Below are 17,869 nucleotides of genomic sequence, written 5' to 3' on the forward strand. Positions count from 1 at the left end.
CAATTAATAGGGTTTTTTAGCCTTTGATGTTCAGACGAATTTGTTTCTAATCATGCACTAAGAAACCCAGCCAGAAAAGATTTGATTGCATGAAATAGCACTAAAATATAAAAATGGTGAACTTTGCAGTGCAGAAACACTGGCTGCATCTTCTTGTTCGAAGGGACACATCAGATCCCTGTGTTTGCCACTTTGATCTGCAGGTGCTGAGCTCTGACACTTCAGCAAGTGGGACCACAGCGCTCACAAGAGCTCAGGTTTCCAAAGGTTCAACTTTGCTACAGCTCATGATGTGTTCAAACAGCATTGGGTTCCCTCAAAAGTGTATCAGCAATGGTTTTCTGTTAATGAAGTTTTGTTCCCTTCTTGCAGTTCCATTTTGGGAGAAAGTGTCAGTTAGTGCATTTCTGATTTCACAGTCCTCCATTTGTGTAGGAGCACAAGTAAAACATCAGCCTTCAATAGCAAGAAGATGGAAAACAATTAGAAGGGCCTTGGATGCAAAAAAACCTTATATTTTTCATCAATAATTATAGCTATGAATATAATATGAATATTTTATGGCAGTACCAAGTTCTGTCCTCCAGGACTTACATAAGCTTTTAAGTATAAGAAACCACAAGAAAGAGCTTTGTTTTGCATTTACACATTTTCCCCAAAACATCTGGTTAAAAACAATCCTATGGAGGAAGATCCTGAACCAGGACAAACTTGCCTCCAATTTAGTTCCACAAGTGTAAACAGAAAATGTTTTCAAACATCAGTCATATCATCAAGAAGAATTAAATAAGAAAATTATGGATGGGAGTGGGATGTTACAGCCACATTTTTCTTTGCAAAAGCCATGTTTGTTACCAGAGATCTCACTTATTGTAGCAGTCACATGGCCTATACAAATGGTGACTAGCATACCCTCATTTAGAGCAGCTGAATGGAAAAAAAAAATCCTTTACTTTTCAAATTAAGAAGTTTTTGTGTGGTTTTTTTGGGTTTTAATGACCCCTAATTAATTTTCAGCTTTTAAATTATTTGGGTTTGGGTTTTTGTCTTCGTTTTAGTAGCTTTCCATTAAACAGCTAATGGACTTCCAGCAGGATTCCAGGCAGCTATCCTGAGCATTTGAATTTGAGAAAAAGGATGAATGCTGTATTCTTGGTTCAGGTATTAGTGATATTATTGTTCTTCTTGAAGAACATCCTCCTGTGCTTCATTTTCCTTGCCTTTTGTCTTTCTCACTGACAAGTCTCACACAAAGAGATGACTGTGACTGTTCAGTCTAGCCTGGATGCTTCCTAAAGTTCCTCTTTTTTCCCTCTAATTTTAGGTTCAGAACAATTATAATGGAGTTTTGGGGGTGTTTTTAAATCTGTTTCTATTTTTAGTTCTTCAGCTGTCACTCTGACAAGTTAATTGATGTTCACTCACGCAGCATCTAAAGAATAGCAACAATCACAGTTTACCATCAGAAATCGTGGAAATGAGGTATCTCCGTGATGTAGTACTGTGTATCTTAGCTGTCGTATTTCATGGATATTGAACTCCACTGGGTCCCTACAGAATGAATCTCCTATAATAATGCTGCACATCCACGATGATCGTGTAGTCTGTTTGATTATTCCACTTTATTTCCAGGTCCTCCTGGTCCCCCAGGGGTTGTAATAGTGGAGGAAATTACAGACACAACAGCAACACTCTCCTGGAGTCCTGGGGCAGACAATCACAGCCCTATCTCCCTCTACAACCTGCAAGCACGCAGTCCTTTTTCTCTTGGCTGGCAGACCGTAAAAACAGGTGAGAAAAATTTTCAAACAGCACAAGTAGACTGTTCAAAACTCCTGATCGTAACAGTAATAATCACTGGCAACTACAGGAAAAGATACTCTTCAGAAAACAATGACAAATTAAAATCACTGATTTATTTTTTTCTTTTCTTTATTCCTTTTGTGTTACTTAGCAACAGCTCTGAAAGGACAGCACAAAGACACCTGCCACGATGCATCTGTGAAAAGCAGAAAGCTCTCCCCTAAATCCTTCAATCTATGTCTTCTCAGGAATACTACAGTGCCAAAAAGCTAGCTGCGATTTCTGACATGTTAGATCCTTGATGTCAATCATTTCTAATGGCCATGTTGTACCACAAATTCTGTTTCTGTTGAGATACTGCATGCCAGCTTCAGATTTCTGAGTGACCTATACATTTCTCTATTGTCTCCAGTTCCAGATCTGATAAGTGGTGACATGGAGTCTGCTATGGCTGTGGAACTGAACCCTTGGGTGGAGTATGAGTTCAGAGTAGTAGCAACCAATAAAATTGGGACTGGAGACCCAAGTGCACCATCTCGAGTGATCAGAACCAATGAAGCAGGTAAGGAAAGGATAAAAAGATTATTTTTACAGCACTATCAGAAACAAGGACTGCTTTAATATAATAATAGATGTAATCTCTTTTCATTGGTACACGTCTGTGCATCCAGTAATCACTGTTACAAGGTGACATTCTTTGTAGTGGTGAACCAGTTTATTTTAATTACAGGAATATTGTTTAACTTACAATAATTTCAAATAAAACTATTCCCTGCTCTCCTACTCCATCTGAGCTACCTTACTTTTTATGTTACCCTTATGCCATTGCTGTCTTTCCTCTGATAAACTACTTCTGCTCTTAAATTAGGCTATTTTGCAGTGTCTTCAAACAACTGCTACTAAGCAGCCACTGCCCCCAAATTTTTCACAACTTGTCTCACTGACAGCACATGGAATTTTTCAGCAAGATAAAAAAGTCACAAAAGGCTGCTTAATTTAAAATACCTTGTATACTAAGTGTTCTAAGTGTTCACACTGTTCACACTCTACTGTGAACAGTTACTACATTTTAATAAATTTCATTGTATTTCTAATTAGGATGATACTGTGGGAGACCAGATAAACAATATATCTTATTTGGGTCTCTTGAAAGTTACAATGGACTTATTGACAATATCGTCTTTATCTTCCCTCATTCTGCCCAAGTTAAAGAAGATAAAGAAGGACTGGGAATCTGAGAAAAATACCTAGGCACTTAGAAAGACATGTTTTAAGAAGCAGAAAGAGGGAGAGATAGGATTTGGACAAAGATTTCAACACAACCTCAGATGAGAACTACATGTTAGAACATTTTCAGATTATTCTTCATTCTTTTTTGTTATTTAGGATGCCTAGACAGATTATTTTGTGTTTTGATGCATCAGCAGTTGAATAATTTTTAAGTAACCTGTTGCACCACTGTGAAGACCTTGTGCCTGCCTTCTCAGTGACCTCCCCACAGGCACTGGGAGCTGCTGTTAGGTCCCCCAAGACCATCTCTGCTCCAGGCTGCACAAATTTACCCTTGTTATAGTTTTTAGATGCCAAAGAGACAAGGAACCAGTAATAATTTTCATTGTCTTACAATAGTTTTCATATGGGTTTTCAAATTAGCACATAATTGCCTATCTTAATGAACCCATGGATCCATTATTTTTCATAATATCTCTATTACTATTTTTTTCTATCTGAAATCTTCACTGTATATTAGCATGATGCCCAGTTCCAATATCATAGTTCTCAATTCTTAAAGGACATTTATGTGACAGGTATTATTTTAATACGTGTCACATAAATATTATATATTAATATTTCAGAAAGAACATGGCTTGAACCTCTCTACTCATGACCCAGGCAGAATAACCTGACTATTTGTACTGATGGTAAATGTGGCCAACTAGTGCAAACAGGGAGGTTGCCCCTGCACTAGGTGAAAATCCAGAAATATTCATCTCAGTTGAGAAAGTGACTGCGACTCATGTTCAGATAAGAGTTGAGAACCATCAGACTGAATGGTAGCTGTGTAGACAATCCACAGAGGCAGCAAATGTGTGATTCTAGTTCCATTATTTTACTCTTAAATGGAAATCTGCATCTGTAATTTAATGGCACAAGAAAATTTGATTGGAGACTAAAGCCTCTTTTTATCCCCACACCTCACTTATTTTATCACTCCTTATCCAAGACAGCAAGAACACCATACATTAGTCCATTATCTAAAAATACCTACAAAAATAATAATTCAGAGGGTGTAATAAAATCAACAGAATAATAAACAGGTTTTAAGTTGCTTTAATTTTTTAAATTAAACTCTAATCTTGTTGCTTAGCTCATATTTAGTTAACAGGACTTCTTTTCATTGCTATTTCCATTGGAACAAAAAATACCACAATTTTCTGGCACATCTAACTTACATCCAGCTGCAGCATTTTTGTCAGTTCTAGACTTGATACATATTTTACAGGTCCACAAGTTGCAAAAAGCCAATAACATGAATTTAAACATTTCTGGCATTCCACTAAGACAGTTGAGGCATCTGAAGCCTGGGGGCAAAGCATCAGTTACATTATCTATTCATGGGGAAACATGGAGAGAGAGAAATTGAGTGGAATCAAAGTTTAACCTGTTAATATGCATGCAAACTTGAATTTAGGAGGTAACAATGTAATGCACTCTATTAGTAGCAGAATCTACACTTGCTGTATTTTTAATAAATCCTTATGTTGCATTAAGTTGCCTTTATTCTCAGCTAGAATTCTTCACAGCATGACAAGAAATATCTCTGTCCCAGGAAAAAAGTTGACCATTTTCAACCAGCTTTATTTTCAGGGTTTTTTTGTTGTTGTTGGGGTTACTGTTTTATTTGTGATTTGTATAAAAGAAGTTCCAGCTTTTCCCATTATCAAAACTATTTTTGTACTCGAAAAAAAAAAAAATTGATAGCCTGCTGCATCTGGGACATTTGCAGATGAAGGCATGACCTACCTTTGTAGAAAATGTGCTTTTTCCATGAAGAAAAACAAAAGGAGAAAGTTGGCTGGAATCTCTGGAGGCTGCTTAGGCTTTAGATTGCAGGCTCAAACTAATATTGACAAGGAATCCAAATGTGCATGTGGCAGAAAATGAATGAGAAAAGACCTGCATTTGTGTGCCACAGCATTCAGGATTTCAGTCTGTAGGTGGTGATTTGAAGACTATTCAGGCAGAGTCCTGCAGTCACATATGGCCCTCTTGTCAGTGAATAGAACTGTATTCAAACTCATAATTAATTACAAATATTAATAATACAGGGGGAATTAGGAAATTAGAACAACATTTCAGATGCTGAGACTAGTAGGGACATCCTTATTTTCCAGTAGTTGAATATGTGTGCCATCCCCTTCTGAGATGCTGGCCTATTGTACATTTCATTCTTGAACAGGTGTGCCTTGTTATTCTTGGAGGGTGACAGCTTGAGGGCTGGTCTTCCACAGAATAAAAGAATTTTCACTTAACACCCCCCTGTTTTCCAGATGTGTACTGCAGGAGACATATAGAGATAGACAGATACACACACACACATACATACATGCATATAGAGGGAGAATGGAAAGCAACTGGGAAAAAAACCTGAATGTGTTATACCTTTGGTCTCACATTCAACAGTTCTGCCAAGCTGGTGACAAGCCCTCTTTCCCCTCTCTACAGCTAAAAAATGTTGCTTTTCGAACTAAATCTGTATCTTAAGTTATAAAAAGCTTTAAAATAAATAACAGCAACTGTACCTTGAGAAAAGGTACGAGTCATTTCTTAATGATTAAAGCCAAGTTCATTAATTTATCTCCAAAAAAATTGTAGCAATATCAACATTTTCTTCCATTTTTCTTTATTTGACAAAAATTTCAGAATTTATAGAAAAAGTGTCCATGTGGAAAATATCTTAAAAAATACAGGATTCAAGTAGAGTGAGAAAGATCTTGTGAACTAAGTATTGAATTGGAATTGGGGAAATCTGGACTCATTTGGTTATGAGAAAACTATAAATTCGGGCTGCTCAGCTCAACATCTCAGTCTAAAAACAGGAGTATAGTAAGACTTTTACTTCTCTTTCTCTTCCCTTTAGCTCATCTATTCTCTATTAAAGGATAGGGACCAAATCTAGGTATAGGTTTCTACTGCAATAACACAAACAATTATAATAATTTATAGTTTGCCTGCTAAAAATTTTTGTTCTTCTCAAAAGATTAAGACAGACTACAAAATTAAGAATCTGTATTTTCTCTTCACAATAAACAAAACACATTGAAATAAGCAACTAGATATTTCCTTGGGATAAAAAAAGGTAAACAAACAAAAAACACAAAACAGAAACACTTTTAAAGTATTAATTATTCATTCAATAACATTTTTTAAAATTTATTTGTAAGACTGGAATGTAAAAAAGAGCATAAACTGGCCTACAAGTACTTTCAGCTTTTCCAGGTTCAGTGTGATGTTTTCTTATTTATTAGTTGCTTATTTATTTTTCTTTAGCAAATTGGAATGAAAATTATTATTTTAATATTAGTGAGTTATAATATTTTTCCCAAAACTGAGTCACATGAATCTTTGAATCACATCATCTTTGCAGTCCACCATTTTCATTAAAAAATAAACAAAAACCTAAACTAAAAAAATACTACAAATAAGACTGAAGAAAAAGGAATTTTTAAAATCTAATTAAATCACCATAAAGCACAGAGCAATTTTCAAAATTTTGGACAAAGTGAAAGTGAAAGAAAGTGAGCATCTACCCCATATGTTTGTGGTTTCATAGCTACAGTATTACCCCCATTTCAAAAGGTTTCCCATTTAAATGTTTTACATTTAAATATGGGCTGAAAATATATACATGACACTGTCAGCATTTTTCAGCATGTTATAACCACTGTTCCTATACATAAAACCCTCTGCAGTAGCAATTCTATGTGTATATTTTTTCCTATATTAAAACTCTTTGCTTTTCGTCCATATTTAGCTTGGAATGATAAGATACACATGAATTATTAATCAATTGTCATAGCTTCATGTACAAGCTTTATCCTTTCATATCACCTTTTCTTCACTTATATCTTAGGTATCTTGTCAAATGCTTTTTAGGACTGCTGAGGGCTACATTCTCTGTGCCTGCTCTTAGAGAAAACATTAATGGGTTTTTGTTTGGTTTAGAGGAGATAAGTTTTAATAGAGTATAATTTGACTTTCATTTCCAGCATATCACAGTAATTTCATGAAAATGGAAAACAGTAACAAAAAAATCCTGTTGTTTGCATTCGAATCAAACTCCTGGCAAATTCATTTCAACATTTTTGCTTGTTTGCACTAAGTGGGGGTGGGAGGGTGTATTTATTCCAAAGAAAAATACCAAACTTCTCAGCTTTGATACACCCTAAACAAAAAAGGTCCTGATGTCCTTGTTCCCCAGGTGCACGTATCCTTTTTCCAGGAGCCAAGTTTAGGCGCCATATTTGTGTATTTTGTGCAAGTACATCTCCATGAGTGCCACTGCTGAGGATTAACAGCATAAAGATTGGGAAGTCATTAATTGCATGGCAACAAACTCAGGCCATGAGTGAGTAAATTCAGATATAACATTGATATAAAGGGGATGGTGCTGAAAGCGTGGCTGATGTACAGCCTTGGTGTCTGGCAAAAAAATGTTTCCTTTTAATAGTTTTCTTCACTTAATAGTTACTCATTCCAAACTGTCTCCCTCTAACAGTGTATGCTCTGCTTTGCTGCAGTGCAGAGGAAATTTATTCTTTTGACACATTTATTCTTTTAATGGTTATTCATTTGAAAGAGTTTCACTGTGTGAGTGTACATTTTAGTTTCATGCAAAAGAAATTCATCGTTTTGACAGTTTTATTCTTTTAACGTTTATTCATTTAAATAGGGCCACAGTCTGCAGCACTGTTAACAAGAAAACTCCAGAAAGAGGGTGCTGCAGGTCAGATAAGTTCATCATGTTGGATGCTTCAAAGGACTACAGCATACTTTCTCATTTCTAATGTGGCAGGCACCTACATAAAATCTTCATTTGTCTCTATAATTTACCCAAAAATACCTTAAAGAGTCAAGAGAAAAATGGGTGCTAAACAAGGTTTGAATATGCTCCATTAGAGATGGCATCATAATTTTTGGATGTTAATTAACTGTCAGATGAGGCTTCATCTGCATCTTTTCATGCTAGACCATTTGTCACACTGTTGCACATTGATTGTATTCTTTCTACTCCTTTTTTTAATCCAGAGGGAAATTCTGTTTCTGAAAGGAAAGCTTCATTGCCTTTCTGCCACATCAAAGGGAAAGAAAAAGGGAGGGTGGGAAGGAAGGAAGGAAGGAAGGAAGGAAGGAAGGAAGGAAGGAAGGAAGGAAGGAAGGAAGGAAGGAAGGAAGTCAAAAGCACCATATTTGCCAGATGAAGGAAGGTTTATTGGAGAGAAACACAATAGAAATCTCCCCTGTCACTTTGATAAGAGCCACAGACAAAATAACACCTCATTTCCAACAGTATGAATCAGAATAAGTCCCTATACTTTGTAGAGCTGCATCATTTATGAGCAAAAGCAGAATCAGGCTTCTGTTCTTTATTGGGGGAGTTTAGGGTTCAAAGAAGTGACTACCCAAATGAATTCTGAAGTCTTAGGTGGACAGACAGGATCTAATAAAAATTGCATTTTCATTGAATGGCACAGGAAACAGAGAAGACTGTGTACATTTATTTAAATACATTTTGTTTTGTATAGTTCAAAACTACAGTGCTACTCACTAAATAACCTAAACAACATGCAATAAGGCCTAACACTTAAAGGCTCACAGTACACTTCTACTAGTGACTTATGGACTGCTGTAAAGAAGAAAATAAAAAGTTTGTATCTTCGGACATATTTAATCAAATAGTGAATGCAGATATTGCCTCCTCACTGTAAATAAACTCAAGACTTTGGCCATTTGAGAAGTTTAATTAGAGGCACTAAACAAGGTAAAAGAAATTATACAATTCCAATGGAACAACTGATATTTCTGGGTTTGCACAATATGATAAATAAAAATAGTGATGATAGTTATAATTTACTTTAAAGAATTTCATCCTCTGCTCTTGTGCTTTAAATCTGAAATGATGAGCTCAATTTTTTGAGAACTGTGGGTAGTACTGCTTCTAGCATTTTGTAAGAAATCATGAGGAATGTTTGAGGTTGGTTGCTTTAAAATTTCTGAAAGTTGGCTTCCCGGTAGAGCAATGAAAAATAGATTTGCAATAATTAAAACATTCTAAATCACTAACTACCTGAAAAATAATATTATTTATTATGTCCTATTTACCTGAAATCTGAAATATGTCAGGTTTCCTGGCATTTCAATTTGTGTGTTAAAACATGACAAACATTAACAAGGTAATTCCTGTTTTATCTCTTAAGTGATCTGTACACTGAAATTTTTACCAATCTGCAGACCTAGTGCTTAAGCATTTTTTTATTCCAATATTATTTTCATTCTCAGCTTATTTTTTGTTTGATTTTTCTAGCTTGTGCATGCAATTATCTGAAATGAGGCTTGAGCAAATTTTCTTTACCAGAGAGTGCTGTGTTTTCATTCCTGTTCTGATTTAACAGTGTCATGTCTTCTGCAGCAACTTATTGCAATGAAAACTTCAATAACTCGGATATTCTGGTTTATTTTGTTTTGTTTTTCCTTTTTGCACACAGTGCCAAAGACACCTCCAGCTAACGTAAGTGGCAGAAGTGGAAGGCGACACGAATTAGTAATAGCATGGGAGGTAAGGGATTTTTCTTTTTAAAGGTTTTGTTTCATGTTAACTTCCTTGAGGACAAAGTAAAGAGTACTCTACTGGGGTTTCCTTACAAGAAATCTTGTCACACATGAACACAAACTATTACTCTTAAATATGTTCTAAAATTTCACAGTACTGTGGACTTTCATGAGGTTTGAGTAGAAGACATAATGACATCAGCTCTGAAGTTCTACTAATTCATCTACTAATTTTCTTCTGATGTACTATTTGGCTTAATTTGATGTTTCTGGATTTTATGTACACAACAGATTAAATTAGCTAAAACAGATTAATATAGCTAAGACAAGGGAAGGAAAGATTTGTAAAATGTTTTGAGTGTCAATTAAAAAACAATTATTTTTTAATTGTTGAATAAAAATAAACTAAAGAGAATTTTGAGAACATATTTGGGATGCAAGATGCAACACAGATGTATTGTCACGCCAGTGGGACAGTTGCTTTCTCGGCTAATTATAAAAAAAAAGTAGAACAGAGACTTTTCTTAAGAAGTTTTTAAGACTTTTAGATTAATCATGAACAGTTTCAGATTCATAAAAATTCATAGACATATATATATATATATATGCATACATACTTAAGAAAAATTCCATCAAATAAAGATAGGTGGTTAAAATGAAAAATGTTTTAGCTTAGCCAATTGGAGGAGTGATTCAGATAGTAAGAGATCCACCAAATTCTAATTGTTTAAATTGGCAAATTTTAGGACATCTAAAGAGGCTGCTTTATGTTGGCACATCTGCCTTTTTTGACATCAGCTACCAAAGACAGCTGAGACAGATCTGGTTTCAGTTTGCTTTATATTCTGTAAGGGTAAATATCAACATCTCTCTTATTAGGAGAGAATTTGCTGAATCCTGAACAAAAATACCAGGTACCTACAACTGTACCTGATGTGAACGGACCTAACCCCCGTCCTTAAAATATATTAGTATGCAGTATTCATATTAAGTAACTTTATAGTACTCTCCAGGTGACTGGGTTGGGGGACTACTGGAGAGTGTTATAAATCCCCCTTTGTCAAGGGCCAGAGTTTTCTTCCAAAATAAATCAGAGACCCATGGGTGAGACTAGGTTACAAAGTCTGTCTTATCTGCCCATGGAGTCGTGATTTTTTTTTTTTTTTTTTTTTTTTTTCTGGGATGTACTGTGCACAACTTCAGAAGGATGGGTAGAAAATGTCTGCAAGTGAAGTGCTAGGTGATGAGACATTCACTTGAAACATGGAGGAGAGAGAATTCAGGGTCACCTATGCCCCAGCTCTGATTCATCTTTCCATTAGCTGCATCTCTATGATGGGCGTTTCAAGAGAGGGAGTTTAGACACCCATTTTTGGACATTTCACAATTGTTTAATATACAGGCAGCTGTTAAATATAGCCTAGTCACTAAACTAGTCCATTGACTTCATAGTAAATGTAATCTACTGGTAATTTACTAATTAGCATGAAAAGTTCAATTAATTGAGTTAGACATGTAAGTTTTAGTTTTTGCACTGTTCAGACTGTAAAACAGATACATCCCTTTTCTAACTGCCTGTTTATGTCAGATGTCTCCCAATTTAAGTGACTAATTTCACAGGTCCTCTGAAGAGAGAAAGGAAAATGTGCTATTTTCCACCAAAAGTAAAGTAAAAACTCTCTGAGACTTAGAACAACTTAGATTTATTAAAATGTATTCTAAGTATTAAGTTGAACCCTGGAATTGAATAACTAAGACTTAACACCTCATTTGGAACAGAATTTAGACAGTCTGGCACCTAAAACCCAAAAGAGTCCCACCACACATCATCTTACTCACAATATATTGTCTATATTTTTAACAAGGCCACTGATAGGGCTGTTCCACCTACAGACAACTGGTTCAAGCATCCCAATAAAAAGTGGGATATATAAAAGAAAACATTTTTCTGGGCACAAGACCCCATGCAGTCCTAGGACAATGATTTGGCTGTGGTGATTTGGTGAGGAAATGCTCTTAGAAGATACCTCTTTGGAAGCAATTGTCCTTATGAGGTATGTTAAGTAAAATCCTATAATGGAATGTGATATTTTTTATATTAGTAAAACTCTTTCTAATCATAATTAAGTTTCTGAACTTAATTTTTCAGCCAGTGTCAGAAGAGTTTCAGAGTGGAGAAGGATTTGGATATATTGTAGCCTTCAGACCCAATGGGACGCGTGGGTGGAAGGAAAAAATGGTGACATCTTCAGACGCCTCAAAATTCATCTACAGAGATGAAAGTGTGCCACCTCTGACTCCTTTTGAGGTGAAAGTTGGTGTTTACAACAACAAAGGAGATGGTCCTTTCAGCCCTATTGTGGTCATCTGCTCAGCTGAAGGAGGTCAGTTCTACATGAAGTTAAATTGCATATTGTGAACTATATTAAGCTTCATATATATAATGCATCCTCTTGTAACACACTTGTTAAACCTTGAGTTACAAATTTTACAAATTTTTTTGCAGATGTGCTAAATAACATTAAGCAGGTTTTGCAGAGAAGGAAGGAACTTACCAAGCTTACCTAGAAAGAAATTTAAAAGTTTAGGGATAGACTTCAAGTCACATCAGTCATAATTAAAAAAAAAAAAAAAAAAAAAAAAAAAAAAAAAAAAAAAAAAAAACCCCCCAAAAAAAAAACCCAAAGCCATGAAATTTCATCCTTTATATGAAATCATTAGCCTTAATTTTAGACAAGTCTTTCTCTAACACTGAGCAAAGAAAGGAAGCCATTTGCTAGTGAAAGGAAGCCATTTGCTAATGTTTCTGAGATTCACGATCCTTTTTTTTGATGGGTTAATCAGACAACAGCTGAAAGAATAAATAAATTCACTTATGAATGTTCACTTCCTAATTAATGCATTCTAAAAGTGCACAGAAATACATTTTGTTTTAATTTTTATTTCATTAGTAGAAAGTTCTGACTTTGCATTAATGTCCCAGTCTTCAATGTGTATTATAGGAATAGCTCCCAAGAACAAATGAAAAATATTTCTTGAAAATTTCTATTGAGAATTGGTATAAATTCTAAATAGTATTTTGTGGGGCAGAAAAGAATGAAACAGAAACAATCAACAAACACTAATCATTACTAGTAAAAGAAGTTGCTCTGTTTTGACAGGACCCAGTGTATGGAAATTCCCAAACACAAAAAAGACAAATAAATGTTGTCCACAAGAATATTTACAGAAGCTCCTTTACTGAAATTTATAAATATCAGTTTTTCTTTGCTATACTTTCTTGAGTTATTCCACCGTATCCTATTTAGAGAGTAAAATTAGCAGAGTCCTAGTGCAGATGAGAGGAATTTCATACTCTTTCTATGAAAAAGTAATGCAAAGATAATATTTCATGTGAAGCTGGAAAACATTAAATGCTACTTCATATTAACCCACAATATATCTATAACTTCAGAACCACGGTGTAGCAGACACTGTCTACTACTATTCTCTCATGGTAATTACAGAGATTGGAGCTGCTGGTGAAAAATGGTCCAGTAATTTTTAGTTTTCCACTTTTTGAATCAGGATTACCAAGTAGTCATATTTTTATAAAAACAGGTACATTTTAAAATGTAAAAATTGCACAGTAAAAGTTGAAAATGTATACTTGATTTTTCTGTTCCTCAATGAAAATTGATACTGTGAGGCCAATGGTGATGTTTATATTTTTTAATAATTTCATACTCTAAGCAGAAAGTTCTTTGCAAATAAAGTTTTTCAAAGGGAGACAAACACTTTATTTTTTTAGTAGCAAAAGCTATTAAAAGGTATTTTAACAGAAGCTGGATGCTGAATTGTAATAATGATTCTTTATACCTTTGCTTATTTGGACAAGACTGGAATAGAATAATTAGTAATACACAAACAATTATTTCTATCAGTTCTTTTAAAATATGAGCTTTAAAATGGTCTTAATAGAATATTAAAATGAACCTTCTCTAGAAACCAGCTTTTCTGGTTTGAATTCAGTAACTTGAAAGTATCTATCCATTATAGCTTTGCAAATTCTGTCTCTGTATGTGTCTGCACATGAGGAATCCTATGGGTCTAAATATTTTACAAGATATGTTTCAGGAAAAACATGGGATGCTGTGACATTATAGTACAAAATTAATTTATAAAAAAGCTTTCCTCCAAGAAAAAAAAAAAAAAAAAAAAAAAAAAAAAAAAAAAAAAAAAAAACATCACCAAGGTAATATACTGAGAATTTAAAGGAGTAATGAAACATTTTATTAAAGATAAATTCTGGACAATATGAAGGTTGAGGACAATAGACATTGCAGTTTGCTATGAAAATGGGGAGCTGCTTTTGAAAGAAGTATGGTATGGACTGTCATGCCTAGGGAGATAAACAACTGAAGGCACAATTTTTCAAGGATTTCTATTGAACGGAAGATATTAAATAACAATTGACAGTACAATGTATTATGATCCTAGGGGTGATCCAGCAAAGCCTTAGCTTCCTTGCTTTTCATCACACATCCAATTCACTCAGCAAACATCTAGAGAAAGCAATAGGATAAAATTATTAAAGCTTAAGTCTTTATGTTACATATTACAAGTTTTCCCACATCTACAAATGGATCTACAATTGTTTAATGATGTCACGAATTTGTCCAAGGAAGTCTAAATTTTGTTGCTTTTCTTAAGCACGTTGGAAAAAACAGTTTTCACGGGACAGATTCTGAACCATGAAGAAATCTCGCATTTATTAAGAATGAATGCATCTCCTTCTTCTGTATGACTGTGACAGCACTGTGAATCACAGTGTGATTCAGAGCCCTTTGGTAGTGACTTTGAGTTTTCTTAAGCAAACAGCTTGGCAGGTGGTGTTGAGTAAGGTTTTCCCTCAGTGAACACAACACACTGCCCTCTGATTGCATAAAGTGATTCTGTGTGCAGCAAAAGGCCTAAAACATTACTTTTTAAGTAAACAAAATCAGAAATTTGACCAAAATACTGAGCACTTTCTCAGAAGTAAATAGAGTGGCTAATATTTTTCTGTCTATCAAGTCAGACAGTATAATAGAATCATAGAATGATTTGGGTTGGAAGGGATCTTAAATATCATCAATTTTAACACACACTGCTGTGGGCAGAGAAGCTTCCACTAACCAAGTTGCTCAAAGTCCCATCCAACAAGGCCTTGAACACTTTCAGGGATGGGGCATTCACATCTTCTCTGGGCAACTTGTTCCAGGATCTCACTAACCTCACAGTAATTAATTTCTTTCTAACAACTAACCTAAATCTCTCCTCTTTTCATTTAAATCCATTCCCCCTTGTCCTGTTACTGTGTGCCAGTATAAAGTATATTTGCCTTTTTTATAAGCATCTTTTAGTACTGGAAGATTGCTAGATGGTCTCACTGGGGTCTTCTCTCCTCCAGGCTAAACAACCCCAACTCTCTCAGTCTGTCTTCATAGGAGAGGTGCTCCAAACCTCTGATCAACTTCATGTCCCTCTTCTGGACCTGCTAAAGCAGGTCCAGGTCATTCTTGTGATGAGACCTCAGAGCTGGACACAGCTGCACGTGGGGTCTCACTAGAGCACAGCAGAAGAGCAAAATCTCCTCCCTCGCTCTGCTGCCCACGTGCTTTGGATGCAGCCCAGGATATGATTGGCTTTATGAGCTATGAGTGCACACTGACAGCTCATGTCCAACTTTTCATCCATGACAACTCACAAGTTCTTCTCTTTATGGCTGCTCTCAATTTGTTCTTTTCCCACTCAGTATTTAAGACTGCCCCAGCTGAGGTGCAGAACCTTTTACTTGGCCTTGTTAAACCTCATGAGGTTCCCACAGACCCCCTTCTACAGCTTGCCCAGGTCCTTCTGGATGGCATCCTCACCTTCAAGTGTGTCAGCGGCAGCACTCAGCTTGTTGTCATCTGCAAACTTGCTGAGGGTGCCCTTGATCTCACTGTCCATGGCATTGATAAAGATATTGAAGGACATTGGTCCCCGGGCAAAGCCCTTTGGTCCCCTGATGAGCACCACTTGTCACCAGCCTCCACCTGGACAGACCAACAGGTATTTAGAAGAGAGAATTACACCAATGGTCATCAAAATATCCACGACAGTAGTGACCCAAAGTTGGAGAGGCAAGAAAGTCTACCTGGTCATAGGTACTTTAAGGCCTTTTTCCTCCTTCACCAGTCTTTTGACTTTATAAAAATCATCACCAGAATAGTTCATGGGAAAGACTGTCCAGGAGCTGGAAGTACAGATGAATGCAATGGAAAAATAGAGAATAGAATGGAGAATCAGTTAAAAAGACAAAACTAGACATATAACCCATGGAGAAAAAAAAAGCAAATATGTGTGTGACTCTCTGAAAAAGGCATCTTAATTCAGTAGGGAAGTTTGAAGGAAGAGCCTTTCCTGGAACACATAGGAAAGAAAATAAAGCAAGTAATCAGAGAGAAAAAAAGGAAATAGTGGTCACATGTACTGATGCTAAAGAGATGATGGGAACCAGGAAGCAGTTCTGAAGAGGGAATGAGGATGATGCTCAGAAGATGCAGGATAGAAAAAAGATGCACAATTACCTCAATAAGAAGGCAGAACAAAAGAAGACAGTAGGCATTTCTAGCAGCAGGGACAAACGAGCCTGAACCTTACATAAAGGAAAACTTTAGTAAGAGAAAGAGACATGAGGGCACAGTAAATTAGGCTACCTGCCAGGAGAAAGGTTGCAGTGTGCAGGCCTGAGGCTGAAAAGGATCCTGAACACAACGGAGAGAAATCTTCTGACCATGCTTTCTGTCAGGAAAATAAGGTGTCAGATTCTTGCTAGAAAATACTGAAACAGCACTGAAATTCAATGCATGTACAGATGTTTTTTATCCACAGAAGAAAAAAAAAATTAAAGGCGCTAGACACTGAAAATAAAGCAATGAGCAAAAGCAATGTTAGCACTCTTTGTTACAACGTAAACATTTATGCATTCTCTTTTTATTGATCACTACATTCCACCTAAATAGTGAGGAGATAGGAATTCCAAGATTACTAATACAAGCTTTCAGTATCAGGGGAAAACCATATGCAATCTTTATGTGTGGCTTTAATTCACTGGAAAATGAAAACTGGGGAAATCACAAATATAGCAATGGAGAAGGAAATACAAGTATGAAGGTATGATGGGAAGAAGATGCGAAAGGCTGTGCTGATAATAGTGATGGCCAGGATGACTTTCTGTAACAAGCATGGCTAGACAAAATATGAGCTACACAAGAAAGACAAAATAAAAGTAAGAAGTTGGTTGTCATAGCATGCTGATGATGTGATAATGTATCAGCAAATACAAAATCAGTGTTTGGATAAAACAGGATAACCTTGGGTTCCATGTAATTTTGGAAAAGGGCGATTTCCAAAGCTGGAAGTCAAGCTAGAGGTCAATTGCTGATTACCCTGATCAATTTGAATGCTGAAAAAGACATTTCTAATTGCTGAAAAATACTAAAGAATGTTGTTATTTATCAGAGAATTTATCTGTTCAGAGTAGTTTGGTTAGTAAAAACTAATTAGTAAAGACTAATGACCTTGTGTTCTGGCTGTGCTAATTAGCAGATTCTTTATCCAGTACTAAGTGAGAAGAAAGAACAGTACAATAGCCTTGTTTTGATGAATAATTAAGACACTATAGAAAAGTTGATCATAACAAATAACAGTGGAGCACGTCATCATTGAAAAGCAGGAAATTATTTTATTAAATGGAATTAACTGTTGAAACTAAAAGTGTTGTGGAATGTCTCTAAGTGAAACATTTAACAGATATTTGAGGTTTATACTGCAAGAAATGGTACATTTCTGAGACAGGACATTAAATCTGAGAATCTATGGATGTGTCCTCTAAAAGATATTCAGAATAAGTAAAAACATATATAAAACCAGTCCAAGTAATGAAAAGGATAAAAATAACACAAGCATAGACAAAAAATTAAGGCTCTTTTTTTTTTTTTTAAGTTAGGAAAGTATATAAGGCATGAAAGATTGAAGTAAGTAAGAAATTGATGTTAAATATAATCAAGGAATAGAAAACAATTATGTAAAACTTCATCATTTATTTTAAATAAATAAGATTATATAGACAGCATAGCTAATAAGAATGTGAAAGTGAAAATTTCTATATCTGTAGTGAAAACTTCTGGTATTACCAATTGTCAGAAATTCAACCCTTTCCAAATTAAAC

General features: G+C 35.4%; 1 protein-coding gene across 1 annotated transcript in view; it reads left to right on the forward strand.

The window, feature by feature from the left end:
• Positions 1-17,869, forward strand: part of CNTN5 (contactin 5) — a 269,832-nt gene that overhangs the window by 235,516 nt on the left and 16,447 nt on the right. The window contains exons 15-18 of the mRNA XM_041417056.1: positions 1,633-1,791; positions 2,216-2,365; positions 9,570-9,640; positions 11,783-12,017. Of these exons, the coding sequence (XP_041272990.1) occupies positions 1,633-1,791; positions 2,216-2,365; positions 9,570-9,640; positions 11,783-12,017 (615 nt within the window). The remainder of the gene's footprint in view (positions 1-1,632; positions 1,792-2,215; positions 2,366-9,569; positions 9,641-11,782; positions 12,018-17,869) is intronic.

Source organism: Onychostruthus taczanowskii, unplaced genomic scaffold, assembly GCF_017590055.1.
Source record: "Onychostruthus taczanowskii isolate IOZ18803 unplaced genomic scaffold, ASM1759005v1 scaffold54, whole genome shotgun sequence".
Classification (NCBI taxonomy): Eukaryota; Metazoa; Chordata; class Aves; order Passeriformes; family Passeridae; genus Onychostruthus; species Onychostruthus taczanowskii.